At 37.1% G+C, this 26,864-nt stretch overlaps 4 protein-coding genes and 1 pseudogene across 4 annotated transcripts; 1 reads left to right on the top strand and 4 right to left on the bottom strand.

Annotated features, from left to right (window-relative positions):
- Nucleotides 1–1,949: 1,949 nt before the first annotated feature.
- On the bottom strand, nt 1,950–2,483 carry LOC141665947 (uncharacterized). Its single transcript, XM_074471933.1, has one exon. The coding sequence runs from the start codon at nt 2,481–2,483 to the stop codon at nt 1,950–1,952; it is 534 nt and encodes a 177-aa protein (XP_074328034.1).
- A 27-nt stretch (nt 2,484–2,510) lies between these two features.
- LOC141665946 (uncharacterized) lies at nt 2,511–3,064 on the bottom strand. The gene is made up of 2 exons (XM_074471932.1): nt 2,954–3,064; nt 2,511–2,870 (listed from the first exon to the last, which is right to left on the bottom strand). Exons 1-2 carry the CDS (start codon nt 3,062–3,064, stop codon nt 2,511–2,513), a joined length of 471 nt encoding a protein of 156 aa, XP_074328033.1.
- A 168-nt stretch (nt 3,065–3,232) lies between these two features.
- LOC141665945 (actin-66-like) lies at nt 3,233–4,249 on the top strand (annotated as a pseudogene).
- Nucleotides 4,250–4,539: 290 nt separating this feature from the next.
- On the bottom strand, nt 4,540–6,935 carry LOC141665944 (uncharacterized). The gene is made up of 5 exons (XM_074471931.1): nt 6,466–6,935; nt 5,866–6,339; nt 5,261–5,758; nt 5,067–5,142; nt 4,540–4,656 (listed from the first exon to the last, which is right to left on the bottom strand). The coding sequence occupies exons 1-5, from the start codon at nt 6,933–6,935 to the stop codon at nt 4,540–4,542; spliced, it is 1,635 nt and encodes a 544-aa protein (XP_074328032.1).
- A 9,480-nt stretch (nt 6,936–16,415) lies between these two features.
- Nucleotides 16,416–17,070, bottom strand: LOC141665943 (uncharacterized). The gene is made up of 2 exons (XM_074471929.1): nt 16,725–17,070; nt 16,416–16,630 (listed from the first exon to the last, which is right to left on the bottom strand). Exons 1-2 carry the CDS (start codon nt 17,068–17,070, stop codon nt 16,416–16,418), a joined length of 561 nt encoding a protein of 186 aa, XP_074328030.1.
- Between the last annotated feature and the right edge of the window lie 9,794 nt (nt 17,071–26,864).

Below are 26,864 nucleotides of genomic sequence, written 5' to 3'. Positions count from 1 at the left end.
GGCCTGACCAGCGTCGATCTCGGGAAAAAGAAGGTTGGTGAGGGAGAAGAAGCGGCTCAGAAGGGCACGCCGACCCGTCCGGGGAGGACAACCATTGTTATCAATAAGCCCCGGGATGAGTCAGTTCAGGAGAAGGATATGGTGAGGGTTCCGGTTCCCTGAAAGAGGAAGAGTGCCCCTGTGGAGTCCGTGGAAAAGAATGGGGAGGTTTCTGAAGGTCGAGCTTCCAAGAAGGTTTTTAATGAGTTGGCTCCGGACACCCCGGAGACCTTGAAGGCACTGCAGGATAGCTTTAGTCCGGAGACATGCCGGAAGGAGCTTTTTGAAAACTATGCCAGTACTGCTGAGAGGAAGAAGTACAGGAAGGAGCCTCTCGAGGACTTTCTTGTTTCACTTCAAGAGGAAATGACTATTGTAAGTTTCTTCCTTATTATTTTTTGTACTTGTCTTTTTTCTACCTTATATTGTCTAATTCTGACATGTAGTTTTTTAAGGCTAACTCCCGGGTTGCTGGATTGGTTTGCATTACCCGGAGTCTTAAGGCAAAGGCGGATGATGCGGAGGTTTCCAAGACTGAGGCCGAGAACCTCTCCCGGGAGCTGAAGGTTTTGAAGGAAACTAATGCTAAGGAGGCTGCAGCTCATAAGAAGATCTTGGATGAGATTTGGGAGAGGCAAGATCGGGCCGCGGAATCAGTTCGGGATATGAGGGCGGAGAATAAGAAACTGAGAGATGATCTTGCCGCATGACCCACTCCTGAAGAAGTTCTTGTCAGATTCCGGGGTAATCCTGCGTACTTTGAGGAGTTGAACGACAAGGCGCTAGAGAAGATCCAGATCTGCTGGAGGGTTGCCTCCAAGTGGCAAAAATCCTCAGGGTATAATTGATATCTTCCTTGAGAAGTATATTGAGGAGGAGACTCGGTTGGAGAAAGAAGCGGAAGCCATCCAGGTGAGGGAGTCCGGGGCCGGTCCATCCAGTAATGCTCCTCTATTGGCCGAGTCTCCTCTCACCGAGCAGTCTCCCCTTCCGAAAGATGACCCGGAGCAACCCCCTTCTCCCCCCGTCGAGCTAGCAGCACAAGAGTGATGATCTGGCCATTTATGACATGTAATTTGTTTTTACTGTTTCCAGTTTAATATATCTTTCTGAACTAAGACTTTTGGCTATTTTAATTTGTCTGTAACCGAACGTACTATGGTTTGGCCCCAGGGTATGTTTCCCCGGGGCAGTTTAATGTGTTTGTGTTTTTCCTTCATCTTTTCACTTGTCATTTCGATTTGCCTTTGAGATTCTAACTTTTAAGAAATTTTTCTAAGTACACATGGGGTATGTTTTTGCAGACCCCGGGATGGGTTAAATTTTAATTTATAGAAATTTTTCTAAGTACACATGGGCTGTGTTTTTGTAGACCCCGGGATGGGGTAAATTTCTAACTTATAGAAATTTTTCTAAGTACACATGGGATGTGTTTTTGCAGACCCCGGGATGGGGTAAATTTCTAACTTATAGAATTTTTTTTAAGTACACATGGGCTGTGTTTGTGCAGACCCCGGGATGGGGTAAATTATTAACTTATAGAAATTTTTCTCAGTACACATGGGATGTGTTTTTGCAGACCCCGGGATGGGGTTAATTTCTAACTTATAGAAATCTTTCTAGGTACACATGGGCTGTGTTTTTGCAGACCCCGGGATGGGGTAAATTTCTAAGTTATAGAAATTTTTCTAGGTAGTGAATTTATTTAAATCATGCATTCGGGTGTGAGTATAATGACATTAAACAAATAACATAATGAAATTAATTTAAGCTATGGGATGCTCAAAGTAAAGTTTTTCATTCAAATCGAAATATAGCAAAAATTATATTCTGGGGTGAATGAGAACAGTATTTAAATCTAGATATCATAGCATGAACATAGAGATGATCCCAGAATATGTACCTTTCCCTTACTGGTAGAATTTCCTTAGCCGGGCTCCGTGCCAGGTGTTTGGGACCTCGATTCCGCTGAGGTAGTTTAACTTGTACGTTCCCGGTCGGAGCACCTCTTTGACTATGTAGGGGCCTTCCCAGTTGGGCTGCAGCTTTCCTTGGTTTGTTGGTTTAGAAGCTTCAGTGTCCCGGAGTACTAGATCTCCCACTTCGTATTCCCTTATCTTGGTCTTTTTTACAAAATAGAGCTTTGTCTTTTCTTTGTAGTTTTCCATCTTTTCCACAACCCAGTCTCTTACTTCATCCAAGAGTTCCAGGTTGGTTTTGAGGCCTTCAATATTTGAGATTTCATCAAAGTTGACGACTCTGTGGGAGGGGGATCTGGTTTCTATTGGTAGCTGGGCCTCGGTGCCATAGGCGAGCTTAAAAGGAGTCTCTTCGGTCCCGTTCCGGGAGGTGGTTCTGTAGGACCATAAGACTTTTGGGAGCTCATATAGCCAGTTCTTTTTAGACTCTTCCAACCTTGGTTCTAGGCCTCGGAGTATTGTCATGTTGGTGACCTCTACTTGTTTGTTTCCCTAAAGGTGGGCCACGGATGCTTTCTGATGCTTGATCCCGAGCTCTTTCAAATACGCTTCAAAGTCTGAACCAACAAACTGCGGTCCGTTATTCGAGATCAAAACCATTGGAATCCCGAACCTCATCACAATTGAATCCATAAATTTGATGTAGTCCAGCTGATTGATGGTTCTCATGGCTTTGGCCTCAGCCCACTTAGTTATATAATCAATTGCCACTAGCACATATCGCAATCTCCTTTGGCCCGTGGAAAAGGACCCATGATATTTATTCCCCAAACAGCAAATGGGACCGGGGACAACACTGACCCCGGAAAGCTTGGACTCTATTTCAGCACATTGCTGAACTTTTGTCATTTGCTGCACTTTTTTACATACACAACTGCATCTGCGTTTATAGCGGGCCAATAGTAACCTTGCCTGATGACTTTGTAGGCTAGTGCCTTAGCAGCTAGGTGATCTCCGCAGATTCCTTTGTAGGCTAGTGCCTTAACAGCTAGTGCCTTAGCAGCTAGGTGGGCCAATAGTAACCTGGATAGTAGTGATATTTCCATGTGTCTTGGGGTCTTCCAGGGTTATTGTTGAATGCTCCCTAGGCCCTTCTTATTGGGCCTTGGGTTCTTGCTGCTGGGCCTATGATATTATAAGCTATCAAGTATATTGATGCAAAGTTTGAGGTTTAAAAGGTCAATAAGCCTATTGTTAGTGGTCCATGTCACAATGGTGTGATGGTTGGTACGGGGTAAAAAGATGCCTATGTTAGGGATAAAGCTTGGTCCATGCATGGAGATCTTACCATAAAGTTTACAATCAAACATGGATTTGTTAGTAATTAGGATGATATGTAGAAGATCTGGCATCACAATTTAAACATTGTATATTTACGTGCGGAGGAGCATCCGGTTCCTAGTTAAGCGCCTCTTGATCCAAAAGCTAACGGTGAAAAAATAACCCAACTCTTATCCAAGTCCTTCAATGCCCCGAATTATGTTGCATTCCAAGCGGTTTTTGTCACTTTTTTCCAGTGGTCATACTACACTGATAAGCAACTATAGGAATTGATTGTTCTATAACTTCCAGTGAGAAGATATCTTGACTTCGGGATCTACTATGACTATTCCACAAAATTCAAGTTAGGTTTAGTTAATTGGGCTTATGTTTTTTTTTCGCTGGTAGTTAAGAAGGAAATGACAATCTAAATTGATTTAATTGTGTTAATTTTTTTTTAACATTTTCCTTCCAAATACTTTGAAATATTTGACTCGTATTTAATATCACACCCAGGGAATATGTAATAAAAGTGTTATTGATTTCAGTTGCTCATAGCAAACTTGAGCAGATCCCAGCATCCAATATAAATTATATTAAGAGATCAAAACATTTTCAGGCTAGGTCTCCGATTACAAGGTTTTTGTTTTGTTTTTGCTACAGGCACTGTTTTGGACTTGGGAGATGGTGTGTCAGCCACAGTTTTCCTATCTACGAAGTGTATGCGGTATTCCCTCCCACATGCTATTCTATGTCTTGACTTGGGCAAGCCGTGACATAAAATGACGCCTTCATGAAAATCTTAACTGTGTGTGGAACTCCTTTACCACCTCAGCAGAACGTAGATTCATGAAATAACCTGGGACATGAAGGAGAAGTTGGATTACATTGTACTCGACTATGAGCAAGAACTAGAGACTTCTAACACCGGTTCTTCCATTAAGAGGAGCTATGATCAGAGTCGTGCCTGACATTTAGAGTGCCCTGTGCAAATTTTGAAAAATGTGCCCTCATAATTCTAAAATATTTTCATAATATATATATATAAGTGCTTGCAATAATAAAAATCAACTGAAAAGTGTAAAAACAATACTAATGCATAAAATAATTATTTTACATATTAAAAAAATTAACTGAAAATTATTAAGAAAGAAACAAGTACATGAATGGCATTAATTATCTGAAAATTGTTCTTCTAGCATTCTTTGAAGCAAACTCAATAATAATATTTTTATAATCAACATTTTCTAGTAAACTATTTTCAATGGATAAATGTGCTAATCCATTCAATCTCTCCTGCGACATAGTTGACCTTAAGTATGATTTCAACAATTTTAACTTGGCAGATGCAACTGTGACCGGTATAGTCAATAATATCCTGTAAACAATAAAAACATTTGGAAAACAATCAAATTTTTTTAAATAATTCAATATCTCTAAGACATGTGTTGTCTCCTTTGGTAAAATGGTTCTTAATATTTTTAACTCGTGGAACAATTCTTCACAATCAACATCAGAGGCATCCTTATGCTTTAAAATAAGTTCAAGATTGTTGCATGCTAATTTTAAATTATATTCATTCATGGGATTCAACTTTTGGTAAGAAAAAAGAAATCCAAAATTATTTTCATAGGTCTTGAACTGCTCAAACCTTATTTCTAATGACCCAATTGCTTGATCTACCAAATAAAGAAAATAATTAACTCTTAAAGATTCTTCCGGTGATTGAGAATTTTTTGGAGAAATTGTTTCATCAAAATGTTTTTTTCTACGAATTACACGTTAAACCTGAATAATTGGATCAATTTTCATTTCTATAGCAATATCCTTAGCAATTTTCATGGCATCTATAAATCGAGTCTCCCTGTATTTTTTTAAAAAAATTAATCAATCCTTGTATCTCATCAATAGCAACATCAATAAGCATATCACTAGATTGTAAATATTTACTAATTAAATTCACTGCATACAAAATCTCATACCATATAATTAAACCTACCAAAAATTCAAAATTTCCAATATGAAAACAAGATAAAGTATTAGCCCTACACCTAACATCATTGTCACCATCTGTTTCAGCTAATTCCAGTAAGGCTTCTCTTATTTTTATCGGTTGAAATCTAATTGCTTTCACAGCTTCCACATGACTTTCCCATATGGTGGAAGAAAGTTGTTTAACACTAATTTTAACATGCTCTTTTAAAATTTTCCATCTCTTCGTTGAGTTTGAGAACAAGTTATAAATACCTTGTATAATACCAAAAAAATCTTTTGCTTTTACACAAGAATTTGCAATATCACAGAGTGCTAGATTTAAACTATGACAGCCACAAGGAGTATAAAATGCCCTAGGGTTTATATCAAGTAATCTTTTTTGAATACCTTGATGTTTACCCTTCATATTAGAACCATCATCATATCCCTGGCCTCTAATATTATCAATGTCAAGATCAAGAGTAACAAGTGCATTCTCTAGTACACTAAAAAGTCCAAGACCGGATGTGTCATCTACTTTCAAAATTCTACAAAATATTCTTCTACTTAAATGGGATTACTAGATACATTCACACATCTTAATATGAGAGACATTTGTTCCTGATGACTTGCATCAGGAGTACAATCAAGTATCACAGAAAAATATTTTGCTTCTTTAATTTTCCTAATCATAACATTTTTTATTTCATTAGCCAAAGAGACAATCAACTCATTTTGAATTTTATTACTAAGATAATGATAATGAATTTCACTATGTTCAATACGACGTAAATGTTCTTTCATAATAGGATCCCATTTAGCAATCATCTCTATTAATCCTAGAAAGTTTCCATTATTCTCATCAAAAGGCCGGTCAATTGTTCCACGAAAAGCTAATGTATTTGTAGCTAGGTATTCCACAACATGGATTATACTATTTAGTAACTCCTTCCAATGTTGTTTTTCCTTTTTAATTTGTTTTTGAACATCTTTATCAATTGTTTTGTTTATCTCTAGTCTGTCACGTAAATCAATCCAAGCACACATATTATTAACATGTTCACCACTATTGTCATGTTCCTTAAGCCTGACAGGAGCATGTATCCAATCATTAAATCCCTCAATTATCGATCTATTTTCTTTTTGTGAGGTTTTTTTAAATAACTTGCAACAAAAACAAAATATTCTATCAAGGTCTTTTGAGTACACTAACCATGGTCTATCATATTTTTCACCATTTGACATATACCGTGTATAATAATTGGAAGAGAAACACCTTAATAACTTATCTCGAGGGCCTTTAACTATAGAAAGATCTCTTTTAGAACCATTTAATATTAATAAATCTCTTGACTTAACGTCAAGACCATCCCAAATTCTTGGATCATAAATATCAACACATTCATCAACATTTTCTTCTTGATTTACCTCAACAACAATATCACCAAGGTGACTAATATCATTGCCATATTTTTTTTCATTATCATCATGATTTTCTTGATTTAAATTATTATCACAACCTAAATCATTTGCCAAAGTTTCAGGAACATCAACATCATTATTAACATTTTGAGACTCCCTAATAACAAACTTATTAAGAGCTCCTTTTTTAGATTGGATAAATTTATCAGCCTTTCTTTTTTTCTTTCTTTTTTCATATCCTGATAATTGTTTAGGAGGCATAATTTTACTTCTAGTATATTAAAAGTGCACAAATATTGAATATAAATTTAGAAAATAAATAAGAACAAAAGAAATTAAATAAGAACAAAAGAACCTGTATGACACTTTAATCAAGTTGATCTCTAAATTTGTGATAAAATGTAGCCCTAGTTGCAGCCTCAGCCCTAGATGTCCGATGAGTGATGACTGATGAGTGTTGAGTGATGAAAAGATTAACTTTTTTGATTATTTATTAACATTTATGTAAGTTTCACTTTTTTCAGTATTACGACCGTAAGTTTTACGACTTTGATGATTCATTAAACTTTTTAAATTAAGAAGGGTACTTGTAAATCGCTCATGGTTGTGAAGGATAGTTTAACCAACATTCAATTTTTTCATCGTTGGGTCATTATTCCAACAGTTAAGATTAACAGAAATTCAGCAGTGCACTATAATTTTTAGTGGAACGATTGTCGCTCCGCTAAAATTTATAGCGGAGCCTCAATAGCTATGCTAAAAATTATGGCAGAATGGTTGGAGATATTACGGTCATATTAGTACTTTTGTTCTTTACAATACTCCAATCATATTAGTATACTTCAAATTTAAATTAGAAAAAAAACATCATATAACAGTATACAATACACAATCTCGCTCTCCTTCATCTCTACCACAGATTCCGATACAAAAAAATAAGGGACTCGTTCATATACCACCCGATAAATATGCATCTTGTGTGCGAGCATTGTATTTTATTTTCTAAAGAATTCTTGTCTATTCAAACTAAGATATTGGGTTGATGTAATTAGTATTGGTAGATGGAGAAATAACAGTGGATAGTTGGGGAGGAATAAGGATGAAAGTAGATATCAAAAAAATGGATAAATGTAGATGCAAATGTTTGGCACCGTATTTAAATCTTCAACTACTCCGCTATAATTTTTAGTGTAGCGACTAGCGAAGCACCATCACTTTGGTAAACATTACAGTGAAGTGCTAATAATTTTTTTAATCAAAGCCGTTGAAATTATTATTCAACAGCCAAAAAAATTGATTATTGGTTAGAATAGTGACTTTAATAATAAAATAGTTCATCATCTCATGGTTTATTTAACCAATGGGCATTCTTGTGCATAACAATAAACCTTTCCATCGAATTTGCAATCGAATACAATTCAACATGTGTAATAATTCTTAGTTTACTTCATGTGAATATATTGACGATTTCATTCTAGAGATTAACTTTTGATTTTTTTTCCTTTTAAAAGTAGACTAACTGAATCACCTACACTGATTATAAAGTATATGATATAAACAAGAAAATTTACAGTTTACTTAATGAGCTAAATTAGTAACATTGTGTAGGTTGATAACGTCTTACTTGCAAATCAGATATATTGATATTTATTCAGCTTATAGCATGTATATGTGAGCTATGTATAATTTATCAATAAAATTAAAATTAAAAACACTACATTTATATGTTGCATAAAAAAATATTGTAGAAAATAACATGTGCCTTGCACGAGTTATAATGCTAGTATATATATATATATATAAGATACCATTAAAGTTAAAACTTCAATGTCACATACATAAGACTTTTATTTAAGTATTGCAAGGAATACTTGGTGGTGTTACTATATTTAAAGTGTTTGAAATATGCTAAACAGAACCTAGATTGATTAGAATGTACTATAGCAAATAAAAGTTATAATGTTCAAAATAATCATTTACGGAGCAGGAGCTATATTGTGAAGACAAATAGCCATTACAAAAATTAGCTATTATGTGATAACATACAAAATAATCCTTTATGGAACTAATTTTGTTCGCAAAAGAAAAAAATCACTCAATCCATAAACCAATAACTTTTAGAGTGATTATGAATTTTATATCTCGAAGGCTGCGGAAAGAAACCTTGGTAATCTTCTCTACAAGAAACTCTACCCAAACAAAACGAAATTCAAATTCTTTCCGAGACATATTCTGAAGAACAAACTATGGGATTCGACGAGATTTAATCCATTATTTATGGCTCATCGGGTATTATTATTATTAATCATCTAAATAACACTTAAGCCTAATTAATAATTAAATATATAAATATCATTTAATGCATATTTAATTAATACATCGAATAAATATAAATATATATGTTGTGGAATAAAAACTAGAGTGCATTAGTAATTAATGCTAGGGTTTTTGAGCTTTGAGTTTTAATGGTTGCTCTCGCGCTCGGGACTATCGGTCCTTGCAAGATGCCCACGTAGTTCTAGGTTAAGGGGTAGAGCCCTTTATATAGAGGTGAGTCTAGGGTTAGACTTGTGTTGGGGGACTTGGTGGACAAGTCTCCAACTTAGATGGTGATTAGGGGTCCTATAAGGGAAGGAACTCCAGAACCTTCTGTGTAGGACTTTGAGTCTGCTTAGGACACATGTCTCTGCTCTTCTAGCTATATTTGGCCTAGCCCGTAAACAACTTGTGTTCTTGGACCTTGACGACCTCTGCTGGTGGGCCTTGACTACATGGGTCGTCTTGAGTCTGCTACGAGCTTGGACCAGACAGGTCTGTACTAGACTTCAGAAAATAAGCCCAAGTGTAATTAATGTGACATTTAATGTGTCTTTAGGGTATATTTTCTATCCATATAATTTGCCCCCCAACTTTCGGGAATACTACTTCGAGTTTTCATGGAAGTTATAATGGTCTTTTCACGAATTGGGGTACTTTTGGCCCTTCTCGGGTATCGGCCCTTCATGGGTCTCTCCATTTTTTTGTAAAGTGTGGAGCGACCTACACGTTTACAATGACTTATATAGTGCGAGTATACACACTTAAGACCTTTGCACAGGCTAATTGGATGGTGTTCCACACTAAACGGTCCTAATCGAGGCTAAAAAGCGAGCATTTATCTCCCCTTAACCTTCATCAAGGTTAATTACCGGGTGAAAGCTGCTAACAGGCCCTATTCGGGGCTAATTTCCTTGTTCAAGCTGCTAACTAAGCTTAAAAGAGCCTAATTTTAAGCTAAAATACACTAACTGGCCTTAATCTAGGCTAATTTTCCCTAATCCGGGCAAATATTTCTCAACCGGGACGAAATAGTATGCATAAGACACTAATTATCCCTAATTCACACTAATCAAGTGAAGTGAATAGGTTAAACGACCCTAATCGTGGCTAATTTCATCACACGATTCACTAATTCCCCCTCATTCGAGTTAATTACGTGTAAAACACACTAATCAGGCCTAAATCTCACTAATTGGCCCTAATCGGGGCTTGTTAGGAATATGTTGTAGGCTTACCAAAACCCCTCAGTAGAATTAATTAAGTGTGATTGTAGTTTTCAACTAATAATCTCACTTGTCATCCGTTGAAAGAGTAGCTTACGTTTAAATAAGTTTTTGTAGCACATTTCTTATTACTGTAATATCTTGAAGGATTAGAAGTTGTAAGATATTCTAAGTCATGTTGGCTTCTAGTATGATATGTAAAATAGGTAGGCTAATTGTAAATATTAGAAGCCTTGTAATTTTGCATAAGTGAAATTGAGTCAACTACCATGAAAATACTTTCAACGGATGTTTCTATAAGGCTTCGAAGGATGACCCAAATCCCATTCAATGGATGATCCAATAGAGTCTCGACGGATGATCCAACAGTATCTCGACGGATGATCCAACAGAATCTCGACGGATGATCCAACAGAATCTCGACGGATGATCCAACAGAGTCTCGATGGATAACAAATTCAAATTAGGAGTTGATAGTGGCTTGACAGTCACATGGGTTGATTGTATAGAAAAAGAATGTGGCAGCCTGTAATCAGTATTATGAAGATCAAGAAGCATTTCCATTTCCATCCTAACTTGAAGAAATACAAAGATACTGGATGGAGAAATAAAGAAAAATGTGATTAGACATGTTTGTTTTATTAGTTTATCTTTTTCATATGTAACTTGGTGATATATAAACCAAGAGTAGCAAGTAGAAAAATATCGATCGAAAGAACTGAGAAATAGACAAGGCACAATCTGTTAAGAATTTCTAAGTTCTCTCTTTTGTAAATTCACTTGTAAGCAGCTGTAAATAGGTTGGCTAATTATAAATATTAGATGCCTTGTAAATTTGCATAAGTGAAATTGAGTCAATTGATATGGAAATATACTTTTAACAGATGTTTCTAGAAGGCTTCGACGGATGACCCAAATCCCATTCAACAGATGATCCAATAGAGTCTCAACGGATGATCCAATAGAGTCTCGACGGATGATCCAACATAGTCTCGACGGATAACAAATTCAAAGTAGGAGTTGATAGTGACTTGACAGTCACATGGGTTGATTGTATATAAAAGAAATGTGGCATCCTGTAATCAGGATTATGAAAATCAAGTAGAATTTCCATTTCCATGCTCACTTGAAGAAATACAAAGATGTTGGATGGAGAAATGAAGAAACATGTGATTGGACTTAGGCATGTTTTTTTTAATATTTTATCTTTTTCACATGTAACTTGGTGATATATAAACCAAGAGTAGAAAGTTAAAGAATATCGATCGAAAGAACTAAGAAATAGACAAGGCACAATCTGTTAAGAATTTCTAAGTTCTCTCTTTTGTCAATTCACTTGTAAGCACCAGTGTGATTTTTCCACCACGGAGATCTTCTACATTTATATATATCTGGTGGAAACAACAATCCACCAGAAAGTTTTTAAACATCCTTGTTTACTTACTTTGTGTTTTGAATACTTGGATATTTCTTATCCGCACTAGGCATATTCATACACAGTTATAGCTAAATTTGCAAGAAGTTTTAAAGATTGAAAAAGAAACCAAGAATTACATTCAATCCCCCTTCTGTAATTCTACTTGTTAGATTGTTTGGGAATAACAATTGGTATCAGAGCAAGCTCTTGACACACTAAGAGTTTAAAGATCAAAACAACTAACAACATGAGCAGGAAAGATGTTGGAGTGGAGATCCCTTTCTTGGATAAAGACAATATTACCATTAGAAGGTGAAAATGCACTTGCATCTTCTCTCTCAAGATGAAAGATGTGTTGATTGCATTGAGAAAGGTCCCCATGTTCCTTGAAGAGCTGCTACATACACTGAAGGAGCTGTAGGCAATGAACAAAGTATTTCAAATCCACAATAAGAATGGACAAATGGGGACACTGAGCAAGTGCACAAAGACAAAAAGGCTATGAACATTTTGTTCAATGGTCTTGATGGAGATATGTTTGACAATATCATCAATTGTAAATCTGCTAAAGAGATTTGGGATACAACTCAAATCATATGTGATGGAACTGAACAAGTGAGGGAAAATAAGATGCAACTTCTAATCAAGCAGTATGAGTACTTTCATTGTGAAGATAGTGAATCTTTGGGTGACACATTTAGTAGATTTTAAAAACTACTAAATGCACTAAAGTTGCATGGAAGAGTCTATCATAGAAAGGATTCAAACCTGAAATTCCTTAGATCTCTACCAAAAGAATGGAAACCCGTGATTGTCTCTCTTAGAAATTCTCAAGATTACAAGGAATTTACTTTGGAGAGACTGTATGACATTCTATAGACTTATGAGCTTGAGTTGGAACAAGATGAGTAGATAGAGAAAGGAAGGAAGAAGGGAGGATTTATTTCTTTGGTGGCTGAACAAGAGAGAGTGAAAGAGATGAAGGTTGAAGCTGTGGAATCTGTACCAAACTCTAGGGTTTGTGAAGGCAAAGGAAAAGGGCTAGTGGTTGAGCATGAAGATCATCTAAGTCAAGATGAAATGGAAGACATAGATGAACATCTAGCTTTCTTGTCAAAAAGGTTTTCCAAGCTTGAATTCAAAAAGAATTTTGGAGCAGCCAAGCCAAATAAATCATGGTGGATAAGTTAAAATTCAAGTGTTTTAAATGCGGCTTGAGTGGTCTTTTTGCAAATGAATGCAAAAAGCCTAATCTTGAGAAAAATAAGTTTGAGCAAGTTGCTATAAGAAAAAATAATTTGAGTTGCTCAAGTAGAAAGAAAGGGCTTTCTTGACTCAAGAAAATGACTGGACAGCAGATGGGGAAGATGAAGATGAAGAACCAAGCTTTGTCAATCTAGCACATCTTTCTAAGGATGAGCGTAATGATGCTATAAATGACATGTCAACTGAATTATATCACTTTCTTGTTACACTTAAATCTCTCACTAAATAAAACACAAAAATTAAGGAAAATAATTTGGTTTTAAGTGAAAGAAATACTGTGTTAGAAACTTAATTTGTTGAGTTTGAGAAATTAAAAATAGAGTGTAGAATTGCTAAGGAGGAACTGACTGAACCCTTAAAGAAATAGGAGATTTTAAAAAAGCAGCTTCAACGAGAGCAAGAGGTAATCAAAGCTTGTAAGTCATCAAGAGATCTACATACTCAAATTGCTAAAGTTCAAGGCATAGAATCTTTCTGTGAAGAAGCCTGGATAAAGAGCAAGGAGAAACTGGATCTTGGTTTGATAGAAGGACTTTCAATGGATGTGGATTCAACGGATAATGAAGATTATCCATCGAATGATAAAAGGAATTATTCATCGAAAGACAAAGAACCACATCCGTCGAATGAAAGAAAATAAATTTGCAAAGCTAAACTATCCAAACTCAATGAGAAATATGGATCAGTCTCGAAGAACTTTGTTACAGGAGAATGAAGTCAAGTCAAGGAAAATAGAAGAGTTAATGTGAGGCATCTGTCAATGAAGCAATTGAGTGACAAATTGGAGAAAATAGAGGTCGAGACAGATTCCAAAAAAAAATAACAGGAATGGGATAGTAGGAATTAACAAATATAACAATTATACACTTGATAAATATGCACCTAGAAAAATATGTGTTAAGTGTGGTAGTGTTAATCATTTTTCTGTTAACTGCAAATCTGTTATTGTTAGGCCCTTAATCAACTGTAGAGGGGGGGGGAGGTGGATACAGTTAATATAATCAAGTCGACAAAGCTTCAACAATATTAATATTATAAAAACTTATTACACAAGTACTCTCTCGAAAGGATGAACATGATATCCTTGAGAGCTGCAAGGTTATGCGAAAGATATAACAATATCGCAATGCTTATAGCATGAACCTAATTTGTGCTTTATATAGAGCACATCTACCAATGTATAAGGAATCCTATTCTATTAACAACAAGAAAACCTATACAATTGCTTATGAGATAAAGTCCTTCACCACCTTGAAATTCATGTTTCCTTTTCCTCTTCAAAGATCAACTAATGTGACAAATACTGATTTCATCATTCGTTGATATCATCATCCGTTGATATCGTTATCCGTCGAATATCAACATCCATCAATGTCATCATCATCCGTCGATGCTTCATCATCCGTCGATGTTGTAAACTATCATCCGTTGATGCTAGTATTTACCATCTGTAGATACTTCTGATAGTTTCTGTTTGATATCATCAATTGCTCCTAACAATCCCCCCTACTTGTTCATTATCGAATTATGGAAAAGTTCCAATTGATGATGTCAAAACTATCTAAATGCAGGAATCAAGTAGGCATATTCAATCTTGCTTCAGTGAATATCAGACTTTAACTCTTCATCCTGAACTGCTTCTTTAACTTGAGCAATGTCAGAGGTTAACTCCACTTCCTTAGCTCAGAATGCTTCCAGAAATCTTCCTTCTTTGACCAGCTTGGATGATTTCTGCTTTAGTTAAATTTTCTTTAGTATCAAGAGATTTAACTACTGTATAGATTAAATCTATCAGAGTTTAAGATTTGAATTCCTTATATACTGACTTCAGCTTTGGCTTTAGACTTTAAAATCTTTGACTTTTATTCTATTTTCTCCTTTCCTTTAAGCTCCATGTCAGTAGTTCCAATAGCTTGTGATCTGAGAGATCTTTCATCTTCTTCCTGACTGATTTTCCTTATAACTATACCTCTGGTTGGTCTCTTAGAAGGATCATCTTCATAAAGTACTTGAGAAATACCAGCATTTGCTGTCTTTATAATCAATCAGTTTTTATATTAATCTTATAAAAAATTGTTACACAAGTACTCTCTCAAAAGGATGAACAATATATCCTTGAGAGCTGCTAGGTTATGTGAAAGATATAACAATGTCGCAATGCTTATATCATGAACCTAATATGTGTTTTAAATAGAGCACAACTACCAATGTATAAGGAATCTTATTCTATTAAAAACAAGGAAACCTATACAATTGCTTCTGAGATAAAGTCCTTCACCGCCTTGATATTCATGTTTCCTTTTCCTCTTCAAAGATGGAGAACCCAATACTCTTTTAAAGTCATTTCCTTATCCTTCTCTTTCTCTCATCCTTCTGGGTTACTATCTCTTTTCCCCGACTTCTTGGTTGTTAATGGTGCATTCAATCATGAAGTCTGCTAAGTCCTGAGACTTGATGGTCGTTCGAGCCTTTTTTTATGACAAATTCTTCTAACTCAATTGCCCACTTGATGAGCCTTCCACTGGCCTTCGGGCTATACAGAATGTTCCTTAAGGGTTGGTCCATCAGGACTTCGATCTTGTGAGCCTGTAATTATGGTCTAACTTCCTCGGGGCTGTTATGAGGGCAAGTATAAACTTCTATGTGGTGAAGTAATTCAACGCTGCTCCATGGAGCACCTTGCTTATATAATATACAGGCTTCTGGAGTTTTTGTTCTTCCTTTATGAAGACTGCACTTACGGCTTATTCAGATACCTCCAGGTACAGATAAAGGGTGTCCTCCAGACTTCATTTGGCCAGCAATGGGACTTCAATCATGTACTTCTTTAGATGTTCAAAGGCCTCTTATCTCTCAGTTGTCCATTCAAAATTCTTCACCCTCTTAAGGGTTCTAAAAAAGGGAAGGCATTTGTCTCCAGACTTGGAGATGGACCTCCTTAGAGCTGCGATTCTTTATGTCAGCTTCTGAATGTCCTTGATGGAGCGTGGTGGCTCCATGTCCAGGATGGCTTTGATCTTATCGGGGTTGGCCTCTATTCCCCTCTTAGAGACCATCTGACCAAAAAAATTTCCAGACCCAACATCAAAAGTACACTTGGTGGGGTTTAACATCATCTTGTGGTGCATCAACACTTCAAATGCCTCTCCGAGGTGACTAATATGATCAGCCTTGCTTAGGCTTTTGACTAACATGTCATCAACATAGACCTCCATGGTCTTCCCAGTTAGATGAGAAAATATCTTATTTACCAACCTTTGGTAGGTAGATCTGGCATTCTTAAGTCCAAAAGCCATAACAAGATAACAAAAGACACCAAAGTCAATTATGAAAGATACATTGAAGGTGTCATCCTTATACATTTTAATCTAATTATAACTGCTAAAGCCATCCATAAAACTTAGCATCGGGTGTTCAGCAGTGACATCGATCAGGGTATCGATCCTTGGTAGGGGGTAGCAGTCCTTAGGACAAGTATCATTCAAGTCAGTGAATTTGATGCACATTTTCCACTTCTCATTGGCCTTTTTTGACCATTACGGGGTTGGCCAACCACTCAGAGAATTGCACTTCCTCAATAAATCCAGCTTCTACGAGCTTATCGACCTCTGGTTTAATGGCTTCTAGCCTATCAAGGGCAAAAGTTCTCTTCATTTGCTTCACAACATTTTGAGTTGGGTCAACGTTCAGCATATGGGTTATAAGGTTCGGGTCAATCCCAGGCATATCAGCTGTTGTCCAAGAAAACACATCACTGTTCTTTTGTAGGAAAGTTGTCAATTAGCCCTTAAAGGTCTTGTCTAGAGATGCTCCAATATACGTGACCTTCTCTGGTTCTAAGGAGTCTACGGGAACTGGGACCAAGTCCTCTACTGGCTTCCCTTCCCTCATAGTTCATCATTCTAACTACTCCAAGGGCACTCATCCATAAACTGGTATCCATGTCTTCTATAGTGGGGACCTTCCCCCCGGTTCCATCGGGCCTAAGTTCTGCAACATAGCAACTGCGGGCCATTTTCTGATCTCCTTTCGCCTCTCCAACACCGTTCCTAGTAGGGAACTTCAGTACCATGTGGTAGGTTGAGGGCACGACCTTAAATGCATGAATCCATGTTCTACCCATGATGGCATTGTAAGTAGAGGCTGCCTTAACAACATGAAAGTTCAACATCTGTGTGGCTTCCCTGGGCTCTTCCCCGATAGTTACGGGAAGTTATATTTCTCCTTCGACTTTTCATTCCATGTGGTTAAACCTGTAGATGGGTGCGTTGGATGGAGTTAGTTAAGAATCATTGTAGCCCATCCTTATGAATGTGTCATGGAAATCAATTTCCACGGAAGCTCCATTTTCCACTAGGACCCTCATAATAGGACAATTTCTAATTACTGGATTGATAACCAGAGGATCCTCCTGAGGAAATTTCAAACCTTTAAGGTCTGAGTCACCAATTCAAGCGTCATCTCTGACTTAGAATAGTTAGATGGTTCTCCAACTATGCTCGTCACCTCTCTCGCATAAGATTTTTCTAGAGTTCCTTATAGTCCCAACTGCTGTAAGCCGTCCTGAGATCACATTGATTACTGGCCCTCAGGGCTGTGGGTTGCGATCTCTGTCATTACCCCTTATATCATCATCTCTTCGGTTATTGTCTCTTTTTTGGCCTCCAGCCTCTTCATCCTTGGTGAGACGTCCGAATTTCCCCCTTCGGATCAAATACTCAATCTCATCCTTGAGTTTCCTACAATCTTCAGTATCATGACCAACATCTTTGTGGTACCTGCAGTATCGACTCTTGTCTCTTTTCTCGGGGCCTCCGCTTAGTGGTTTCGGCCATTTGAACACTTTGTTCTTCTCAATTTCCATCAGGATTTGGCTCCTTGGAGCATTCAACCTCGTATATTCAGTGAACCTTGGTTCTTGACTCTTCTTATAAGAGGAGGAGTCAGAGCTTTTGCCACTTCGAGGATACTTGTTCTTGGCATCGTACTGATGATCCGTCTTCCGCTTCTTGTTTTCAATGGGTTCATTACTCACGGTTGTCTTCTTCATACTTTCTTCCACCTTGATATACTTTTCGTCCCTATCCTGGAGCTGCAGCATACTTTCGGAAGGGCGCTCAATCAGGGACATCTTAAAGAACTCATCTCTAGTCCCTTGTTGTAGGGCTATAATAGCTACCTTATCGTCAAGATCAGGGACCTTCAAAGCCTCCTTTGTTAATCAGTTAGATAGTCTCTTAGGGACTCCTTTGCTCCTTGGACTATGCCCATGTGAGAAGCCGAACTCTTCTCGTGAACTCTGCCACTTATAAAAACTGCTTGATAAAAGCTTGGCTCAAGTCCTTAAAAGATCCAATAGAGTTTGGGGGAAGATGGATGTATCACCTTTGAACCATACCCGATAAGGTTTGAGGAAAGAACTGACACTTAATAGCGTTGTTCACGAGCTGTAGCAACAGAGCATTAGAGAACGTCTTGACATGATTAACAAGGTCGCCAGTACCATCTTATGCTTTAATGGTGGGCATCTTGAACTTTTTTGAGATACGGGCATTCATTATCTTTTTAGTGAATGGCGGGTTTGGATCATCAGGATCTCCTAAGGGCATCAAATCACTTAGATCAGCCCTTGGGGAAACAGCCCTTCTTGGTATTAGACAATCCACATCTATGATTGGAGGAAGATCTCTTTACCTCGCAGCAAGTGGAGGTCTTGGGGTCAGGTGCACTTCCAGGTCGCGCTTCAGCCTTTGGATTTCAGCTTCGTGAGCCCTGATCCTCTCCTGGGGAATTGTCCCTTGAGTGCTCCTGGGCCGCTGGTTGGTATTAGGCATCGGCTCTTTACCAGCACGCCTCCTCCTTGGAGCAATCTCGTCATCCGATGATTCGGAATCTCTGTCAGAATAGGGTCCATAAAATTCTTGATCCTCTGGAATAAGAGTCGATGTAATATCCGGGATATATCATGTAATTATTTTTGCTAATAAATAATTATTATATGTGTTCAGTATCTATTATGTGAATTATTTGTTAAGTGTTAAATGTGTTTTGATGTTTAAAAATATTATTAATTGAGTATTTTAATTTTTATATGTCCAAAATAAAATATGAATTTATAGGAATCATATGAATTTTATAAAATCTTTTTCCGAGTATTTAAAATCTATTTTATAAAAACGGGAACCAACCAACGTCACCCGTTATTACGTTTTTAGAACCCGAAACTCTTCCGAGAAGTCCTTCCTAACCAAATTGTAATATTCCGAGCATTTTCCATGTTTCGACTTTTTCGATCCGGCGTACGGTTTGCCCTGCGCGGGTCCCAGCGCAACATTGTCGATACAATATTCGTTTCTAGTAATTCAATAAAACCCGTATTTTCGATAAACGGGAGCTTTTTATTAAACTATCACAATAATCACCTCGTAATACGTGTAACCAGGCGCTGAGACCAAGACCGCAGTACAAATTGTACTGATTTGGATAATTATCCCGAAAACCGATACCGTTTTGATCAGTTTTTATAAATAAACATACCGTTTTATATCCGGAATGATCTAACGGGATACTAATTTTCCATAATTATAAATAGCCTTTTACCATATTTTATTTCGTATCAAAATCATTTGCAGTCAGTTAAAAATATAATTTTCCAGAGAAAAACCCTAAATTCATAAACCTTTCTGAGAATCAAACAGCAAAAAGAAGGTGTTATTGATCTCTGTTTTCAAAGCTTGAGTAACCAAAACGAAGGATTTGAGGAGTACTATCAGATTCTGGGCTTCGTTTTACTGCAGAAACTAAGGTTATTTTTCTATATTTTTATTTATTTTTGAAATATTTTTATTAAAAATATAATTTCTGTTCGGATGATTGTTTGTATGATCTGATGATTGCATGTTGTAGAGCTTGTTTTCCTGATGATTTTCATATGTCATACGTCTGATTTGGAGTTCAATAACATGCTCAAAAGTGGGTTTAATTCTCGAATTTTAAAATTAGGGTTTATAACCCGTATGAATGTTTTCAATTGAAATTTGGGGCTTTTTGATTTAGGGGTTATTAGCTGTTGATTTATAGTGGGTTATGTTCCTTATGAAATTTGCAATCGATTGGTATATAGCTCGTTAACAGAGGATGTATGAATCGAAGGGAGTTATGTTTTGAAAATTTTCGAAGTTCGCCGGAAACCGGCGATGTTCTTGGCCAATTTTCGGCCAGGACAGGGATGATTGATGTATTTTGATTGCATGAATAAGTTCCTGGTAATGTGTAGATTAATTCTGGACAGTTTGGTGACCTGAGGTGGTCGGAATCGTGTTCTCCGGCCACACTCCGGCGAGTTGACGGCGGGGCTGGCAAAATTACAAACAGGTCCCTGAAGTATTGAAGAAGAAACAGTTAGGTCCCTGAGATTTCCAGAATTTGCTAATTTTGGATTCCTGCTATTAAAAATATTCAAAAATCATATTTCCTATTTATTTTTATTATAAAAGTTCGATTTTAATTTCTGAAAATTCCAAAAATTATTATTTTAATTCCAAAAATTATTTTTAATTCAAAAATAAATCTGAATTAATTAGTTAATTAATTTTAGTTAATTTTTAATCGATTAATTGTTCAATTAATTCGAAAATTAATTGATTAATTGATTTAATTAATTATTAATTGATTTTAATTAATTATTTAATTAGATTTAATTATTTAAAAATGATTTAAAAATTCCAAAAAATAGTTTCGAGCTTTAAAATATTATTCTAAATTATTTTCAAGGCTCGATAATTATTATAAAATTGTTTTGAAGCCATAATTGGCCAATCGAACCCTGTTTATTACTCCGAAATTGGTTCAACGATCTGGTTTAATTCTGAAAAATATTTTAAAAATCATTTTAATATCTGAAAGCCTGTTTATGACCCGAGACTTCTTTATAAACGTTATGTCATTGATTATGTGACGTGTTATGTGTTGTATTTGACTTGTTGGTTAACTGTCGGTCTATATATTCGATGTTTACTTGTTTGTTGCGTAACTTTCAATCCGTTAATCGGATTTGGGTGAAACGAAGGGTGAATAGAAGTATGTGTCGAATAGAATCGTATGACTTAAATATTGATAGATTCTTATGATATGTGAGCAGAAGAGGCAAGGCGTGGGAAAGGGAAACAGGTAGTCAAGGAGTAAGACAGTGGTGATTGAAGGCGAGTACAGTATAGTAAACTAGTGTCAGGCAAGTGTTCTGAACTTTCTCGAGATATTGTAGTGATTGATAGTCCTGTTTGATATTGCAAGTGCTTTGAAGCACTGAACCCTAAACCATGATTCCAGTTATTGATCTTGAGCCGTAAACCTGATTCTTTCTAGACCATTGATTGTTGTATACCCAAATACGAACTTCAAATATATGATACTACTCCACAAATACATACAAACTAAATATCAAACACTGAACCGGATTGCTTACACACCCAAACCATTGTATCTTATGCTTTGAAAGGCCAAACCCTTGAATCCTTGAAACACGGATTCCTTTGTTACCCAATTCTTTCATTACCTAACATCCAAGCTTTGAAAATGCCATATTGATCCTTATAAAGATTGAAACCATTTCATTATTGACGATTAAATGTTGTTAATGATTCTGTTTATTGTTTATTACTGCTTATTCTGTTATTATGTTAGAATTGGATTGTTTTTATAAAATTGTGGACCGGCTTCGTGGTCAGACCATATAATGGTCAAGTTAGGCCAACGTGTGCCTTGGATCCAGTAGTTAGAGCAGTGCTGTGTGCTTTGCTCGGGGTTAGTGCATGAGTGATCAGCAGCCTGTCCTTGGTTTTTAAAATGAAAATATAATATCCAATTCTAAATCAGCATCCATTGTTCCCTTGATATCATAACCATATTCACCTGATGATCATTATTCTCACTTTTGTCATTGTGACTTGCTGAGCTAGTTAGCTCATTTATGCGATATTGTTTATGTTCTTTTCCAGTTAAGAAGGAACCGGTTGGTAACGAGGATCCCCAGTCCAGCGCGAGAGCTAGGGGTTCAGGTTGATCGAGCTAAGCTAGTAGGCTTCTTTTGGGATAATTTGAGTTTGTAAAAGTTTGTAATAATGTTTAATACTCAGTGCTGAGTTGGAATAGTTGGGATTTGAACGATTTGTAATATAAGTGTGTGTTTGGCTTGTGTGCATACATTAACCTGTTGCGGTCCATGGTAGTTGGTAAGTAGGATCACTGCATATCATTATTATTATCTTTATCATTGTTATAAGCAGGTTATAAATAAGGTGTGTGTGTGTGTGTGTGTGAACCCCAAACTTCTGACCCGGGTTTGGAGGGTGCCACAGGTTTGGTATCAGAGCTACAGGTTATAAGTCACTGACACAAGCCTAGGTTGACGGGAATGGGTAGAGGTTAGGATTAGAAGTAAGGAATAGAAAGATAGAATGTTGAGAGAGTGAGTGCTACGGTATAACAGGTATTAGTATAATTCGCGTCGTGGTTCGAGATTCTTATATTACGATATGATTTTAGATAGCAGTGATGGCCGACTCTTTCATCCCCGTATCAGTTCATCACTCAGAGCCTTCAGTTGGAGTACCATCTTCAGATCCACGTCCCGTTGTTCCACCAGTGTTGGTTATTTTACCTCCACCCGTGTTGCAGCCCGTACCACTACAGGCTATTCCACCCCCAGGCATGAGGCCACCTATCAGAGGACCCCCACCAGCTGATTCAGATTCCACTGGGTATTCAGTTGCGAGTGCCCCATTCCAGTCTATATTTCCCCCAGTTCCTTACTACTGGTATGAGGCTCTTCTATTGGAGCGTGATTCCTTGTTGGCCCAGATCAGAGAGCTACAGCATATCATTAGGACTACTGATGTTGATCGTGGTGTGAGGGAGCTTCGAGAGGAGATTCATGTGACACAGAGGGTTATTGAGGCTAGGCTACATGGAGCTACACTACCTGGCAGAGGCCCAGATGCACTGATGGGCTGGGCTACTGAGGTGATGGAGGACTTTGAGAGGCTGGCAGGACCAGAGTTTCCTTGGAGTTGAGTCAGAGATACAGAGATAGAGATGCTGAGCAGTGTTGTTATGGATGTGTATTATGTACAGTAGTGTGTAGTGTGTATCAGTAGACTTTTGAGTTGTATTTATAGACTAGCTATGCTGACTAGTGAGTAGGTTGTTGTACCCTTTTGCTTTCACTTCCGAAGCGTCTTTACGCTTGTACTACCCAAAACTTTTGATCTATATATATATCAGTATCTTTTTCCTTTCCAGTACTGTCATTTACTTTACTACACCTGTTTTACTTTACCTTATTATTTATTGCACCAGTTATGCCCCTGTGATACCATGTACCCTATTTTCCATAACTGTTTATATTCTGTAGAGAAGCATGCAATTTACTTAGTTCAACTGTTACAACCATTTTCAAAAAGAGATATTTCTGTTTTACAAAACTTTTCTTCTATACAAAGGATTTGATTTAAAAGCTAAATAAGTTGTTTGATTCTTTAAAGAAAAATGCCTCCTAGAAGAAACACCCGCACCAACACCCAAAATAAAGAAACCAACAACAACAACAGCAATAACAATCAAGATGATACAAACCAAAATGCAAACCCAGGACCCATAGACCCAGTAATAGCCCAGATTCTCCAAATCTTGGCCCAACAAACAGTTCACCTGGCACAATAACAACAAAGATAGACCAATCCCCAGGTAACTTTCAAAACTTTTCAGGCAGTAAACCCACCAGAATTCAAGGGTTCCTTAGAACCGATTGAAGCAAATGTTTGGTTAAAGGAGATAGAGAAGGCATTTGCCTTAGTGAAAGTAAATGACGAACAGAAGGTTGAGTTTGCAAGTTTCTATTTGAAGAATGAGGCCACCTATTGGTGGGAGATGGTAAAGACATTGGAAGGTACAGATATTATTACTTGGGAGAGGTTTAAGGAATTGTTTTTAAAAAAGTATTTTCCTCAGTTTGTCCAGGATCAGATGGAGTTGAAGTTTTTAGAACTAAAGCAAGGGAACATGTTGGTGACATATTATGAGAGTAAGTTTGAGGAATTGTCAAGGTATGTGCCGTCGTATGTGGATACTGACAGGAAGAAGGCTAAAAGATTCCAGCAAGGTTTGAAACCATGGATCAGAGGGAAGGTAGCCATTTTTGAATTGGATACCTATGCAGGAGTTGTATAGAAGGCTACGATCGCAGAGACAGAGAGTGAGATGTCACAGAAAGAGAAAGAAAGCAAGAAAAGGAAATTTGAAGGAAATGAAGGTCAGTCACAACCAGGAAAGTTTCCAAATTTTAAGAAGGGAAAGTTTCAGTCAGGGAGGAATTTTAATTTCAAGAAACAGAATGCAGGCGACGGAGGCCAGGGAAACCGTCCAGCTAATGCGAATCAACCGAATCAGTTGAGGTTAACTTTTCCAGATTGTCAGGTATGTGGGAAGAAGCATGGAGGAGTTTGTAATAAGTTGAATGTAGTTTGTTTCAAGTGCAATCAGAAAGGGCATTATTCAAGGGAGTGCCGAAATCAGCCAGCAAGAGAGCCAGCAAGTAAGGATCAGCCTATCCGGAATCCAGCAGTGAAGGTTCCAGCCATTGGATTTACGTGCCTTAAATGTAGGAAGCCAGGACATATAGCCAGGGATTGCAAGACACCAACCCCAGTCAGTAATGCATTGAGGATTATGGGATCTACCCCAGCAGTGAATGAGACTCCAAGGGCTAGAGTTTTTGACATGTCTGCGAAGGATGCTATCCAGGATACTGATGTCATGGCATGTACGCTTAATGTGAATTTTTTATGTGCTAAAGTGTTAATAGATTCGGGAGCAACTCGATCGTTTGTTTCACAAGATTTTGTTAGTAAGTTAAATTGTCCAGTTGGGTATTTAAATGAAATAATGACTGTGGAATTAGCAAATCAAGAACGAGTATCTGTTAATCAAGTTTGTGGGAATTGTGAGATTGAGATTTCTGGTAGTAAGTTTTGTGTGGATTTGATATTATTTAAGTTATGAGAATTTGACGTTATCTTTGGAATGGATTGGTTATCTAAGCATGATGCCCGGATAGATTGTCGAAATAAGAAGGTAATGGTGAAAGCGCCAAACAAAATAATAGTAACGTTCAAGGGCCAGAAACAAGTAAAGAAGTTCTTAACGATGATTCAAGCCAAGAAGTTACTACGGCAAGGATGCGAGCATTTCGTGGCATACGTGATTGACAGAAGTCAAGAGCCAGCAAAACTTGAAGATATTCCAGTAGTGAATGAATTTCTAGACGTGTTTCCCGATGAGTTACCAGGACTTCCTCCAGATAGAGAAATTGAGTTTGCGATCAATTTAGCACCTGGAACAGAACCAGTATCCAAGGCTCCGTACAGAATGGCGCCCGTTGAGATGAAAGAACTAGCAAAGCAATTGCAAGATGTTGTTAGAGAAAGGATTAATCAGACCTAGTGTATCCCGCGAGTATTGGCATGCCGCCTTATGAAGCGTTGTATGGAAGAAAGTGTAGATCCCCTACTTATTGGGACGAAGTTGGTGAGAGTAAGTTAATTGGCCCAGAGCTAGTTCAGCAAACAAAAGAAAAGGTTGAAATGATACGAAAGAGATTAATTGCAGCTCAAGACCGACAGGCAAAGTACGCAAATCAAGAATGGAAAGATGTGCAATTCGAAACTGGAGACAAAGTCTTGTTCAAGATATCTCCTTGGAAAGGTTTAACTCGATTTGGAAAGAAAGGAAAGCTGAGTCCAAGGTACATTGGAACATTTGAAGTATTACGACAAGATGGGAAAGTGGCATATGAATTGGCGCTGCCGCCGCAAATACAACATCTGCACAATGTGTTTCATGTATCTCTCCTGAAGAAGTATAATGCTGATGCGAGCCATGTGATCGAGTTGGAACCAGTGGAAATCCAATCAGATTTGTCCTATGTGGAACAACCAGTGTGAATTTTGGATCGAAAAGAAAGGACGCTTAGAAATAAAGTTGTACCTTTAGTTAGAGTGTTGTGGAGAAATCCGTTAGTCGAAGAATCGACTTGGGAATTAGAAAGTGAAATAAAAGAAAAGTATCCCCATCTGTTTGCTTAGATTAGATTCTGGGGACAGAATCCTTTTAAGGAGGGTAGATTGTGACAACTGAGAATTTTACGACGTAATTAAGAGAATAAAGTATGTGTTATGTGATGTGATTATAATTATGTGACTAAGTGATGATTAGTTGTCTTATCTATATACTAGAGTTTAGGAGCGTGGATAAAAACGTTCCAATTTAAAGAGTCAGCTTAGAAGTTAAGCTGTGGTGTCGGGCCGTCAGGTAGAACGAAACCCGTCCTAATATGGAATTAAAGAATATAAAATGTGAATTATGTGTGATTGAATAAAGTGAATGAATAAATAAAGTATTTCGTCCTAAGTGACGTGTTGATTGGTAAAGATAATGAGAAGCGTAATTGAAACGCTGAGCGTCGGGCCGTCAGGCTGAACGTGACCCGGTACGCATAAAAGAGGATAAAGATTAAAGAGGGATGAGTTCTATGATCAGACTTGAGTCGTTCTGTGACTGTATATGTGTGATTGCTTGACTGTATGCATGACTATGTGTTCTGTGTCAATTTTGTTAATTTTAAAGGAATTACGTGATTTAAATAAAGGTTTAATTAACCTTCGCGTATTTTTATAAAATCATCCGAGTAAGATAAAAACATGGGATTTGTTCTGTGATCTTCGTAATGGTCCTAGAGACCTACGTGTCAAAATTTTCATTTTCGATAATTCTCGACTTTCTGAGAGAGATATTTTTTATATTTGAATTTTGTTGCATTTGAGTAAAAAGAGAAAGAATGTGTGAACCAAAAAGGAATTAATGAATTACCAAATTGCCCTTGATTTTGAGTGCTATATAACCTCACTCCCT

The sequence above is a fragment of the Apium graveolens genome, chromosome 6 (genome assembly GCF_009905375.1).
Source record: "Apium graveolens cultivar Ventura chromosome 6, ASM990537v1, whole genome shotgun sequence".
NCBI classification, from domain to species: Eukaryota; Viridiplantae; Streptophyta; class Magnoliopsida; order Apiales; family Apiaceae; genus Apium; species Apium graveolens.
Note: the sequence above shows the minus strand (reverse complement) of the source record. Positions and strands in the feature narration are given on the sequence as shown.

Bases quoted from the DNA above. Each gene is read 5' to 3' on its own strand.
- LOC141665947 (XM_074471933.1), bottom strand. From the start codon at position 2,483: ATGACAATACTCCGAGGCCTAGAACCAAGGTTGGAAGAGTCTAAAAAG.
- LOC141665943 (XM_074471929.1), bottom strand. From the start codon at position 17,070: ATGTTGAACTTTCATGTTGTTAAGGCAGCCTCTACTTACAATGCCATC. The intron at 16,631-16,724 runs GTCACGTATATT...CTTGGACAACAG, and splicing joins ACTCCTTAGAACCAGAGAAG to CTGATATGCCTGGGATTGAC.
- LOC141665944 (XM_074471931.1), bottom strand. From the start codon at position 6,935: ATGCCTCCTAAACAATTATCAGGATATGAAAAAAGAAAGAAAAAAAGA. The intron at 5,759-5,865 runs GTCTCTCATATT...TGGACTTTTTAG, and splicing joins GCAAGTCATCAGGAACAAAT to TGTACTAGAGAATGCACTTG. The intron at 5,143-5,260 runs GTATGAGATTTT...AAAAAAATACAG, and splicing joins TTGGTAGGTTTAATTATATG to GGAGACTCGATTTATAGATG.
- LOC141665946 (XM_074471932.1), bottom strand. From the start codon at position 3,064: ATGGAAATATCACTACTATCCAGGTTACTATTGGCCCACCTAGCTGCT. The intron at 2,871-2,953 runs GCACTAGCCTAC...AAAAAAGTGCAG, and splicing joins GAGATCACCTAGCTGCTAAG to CAAATGACAAAAGTTCAGCA.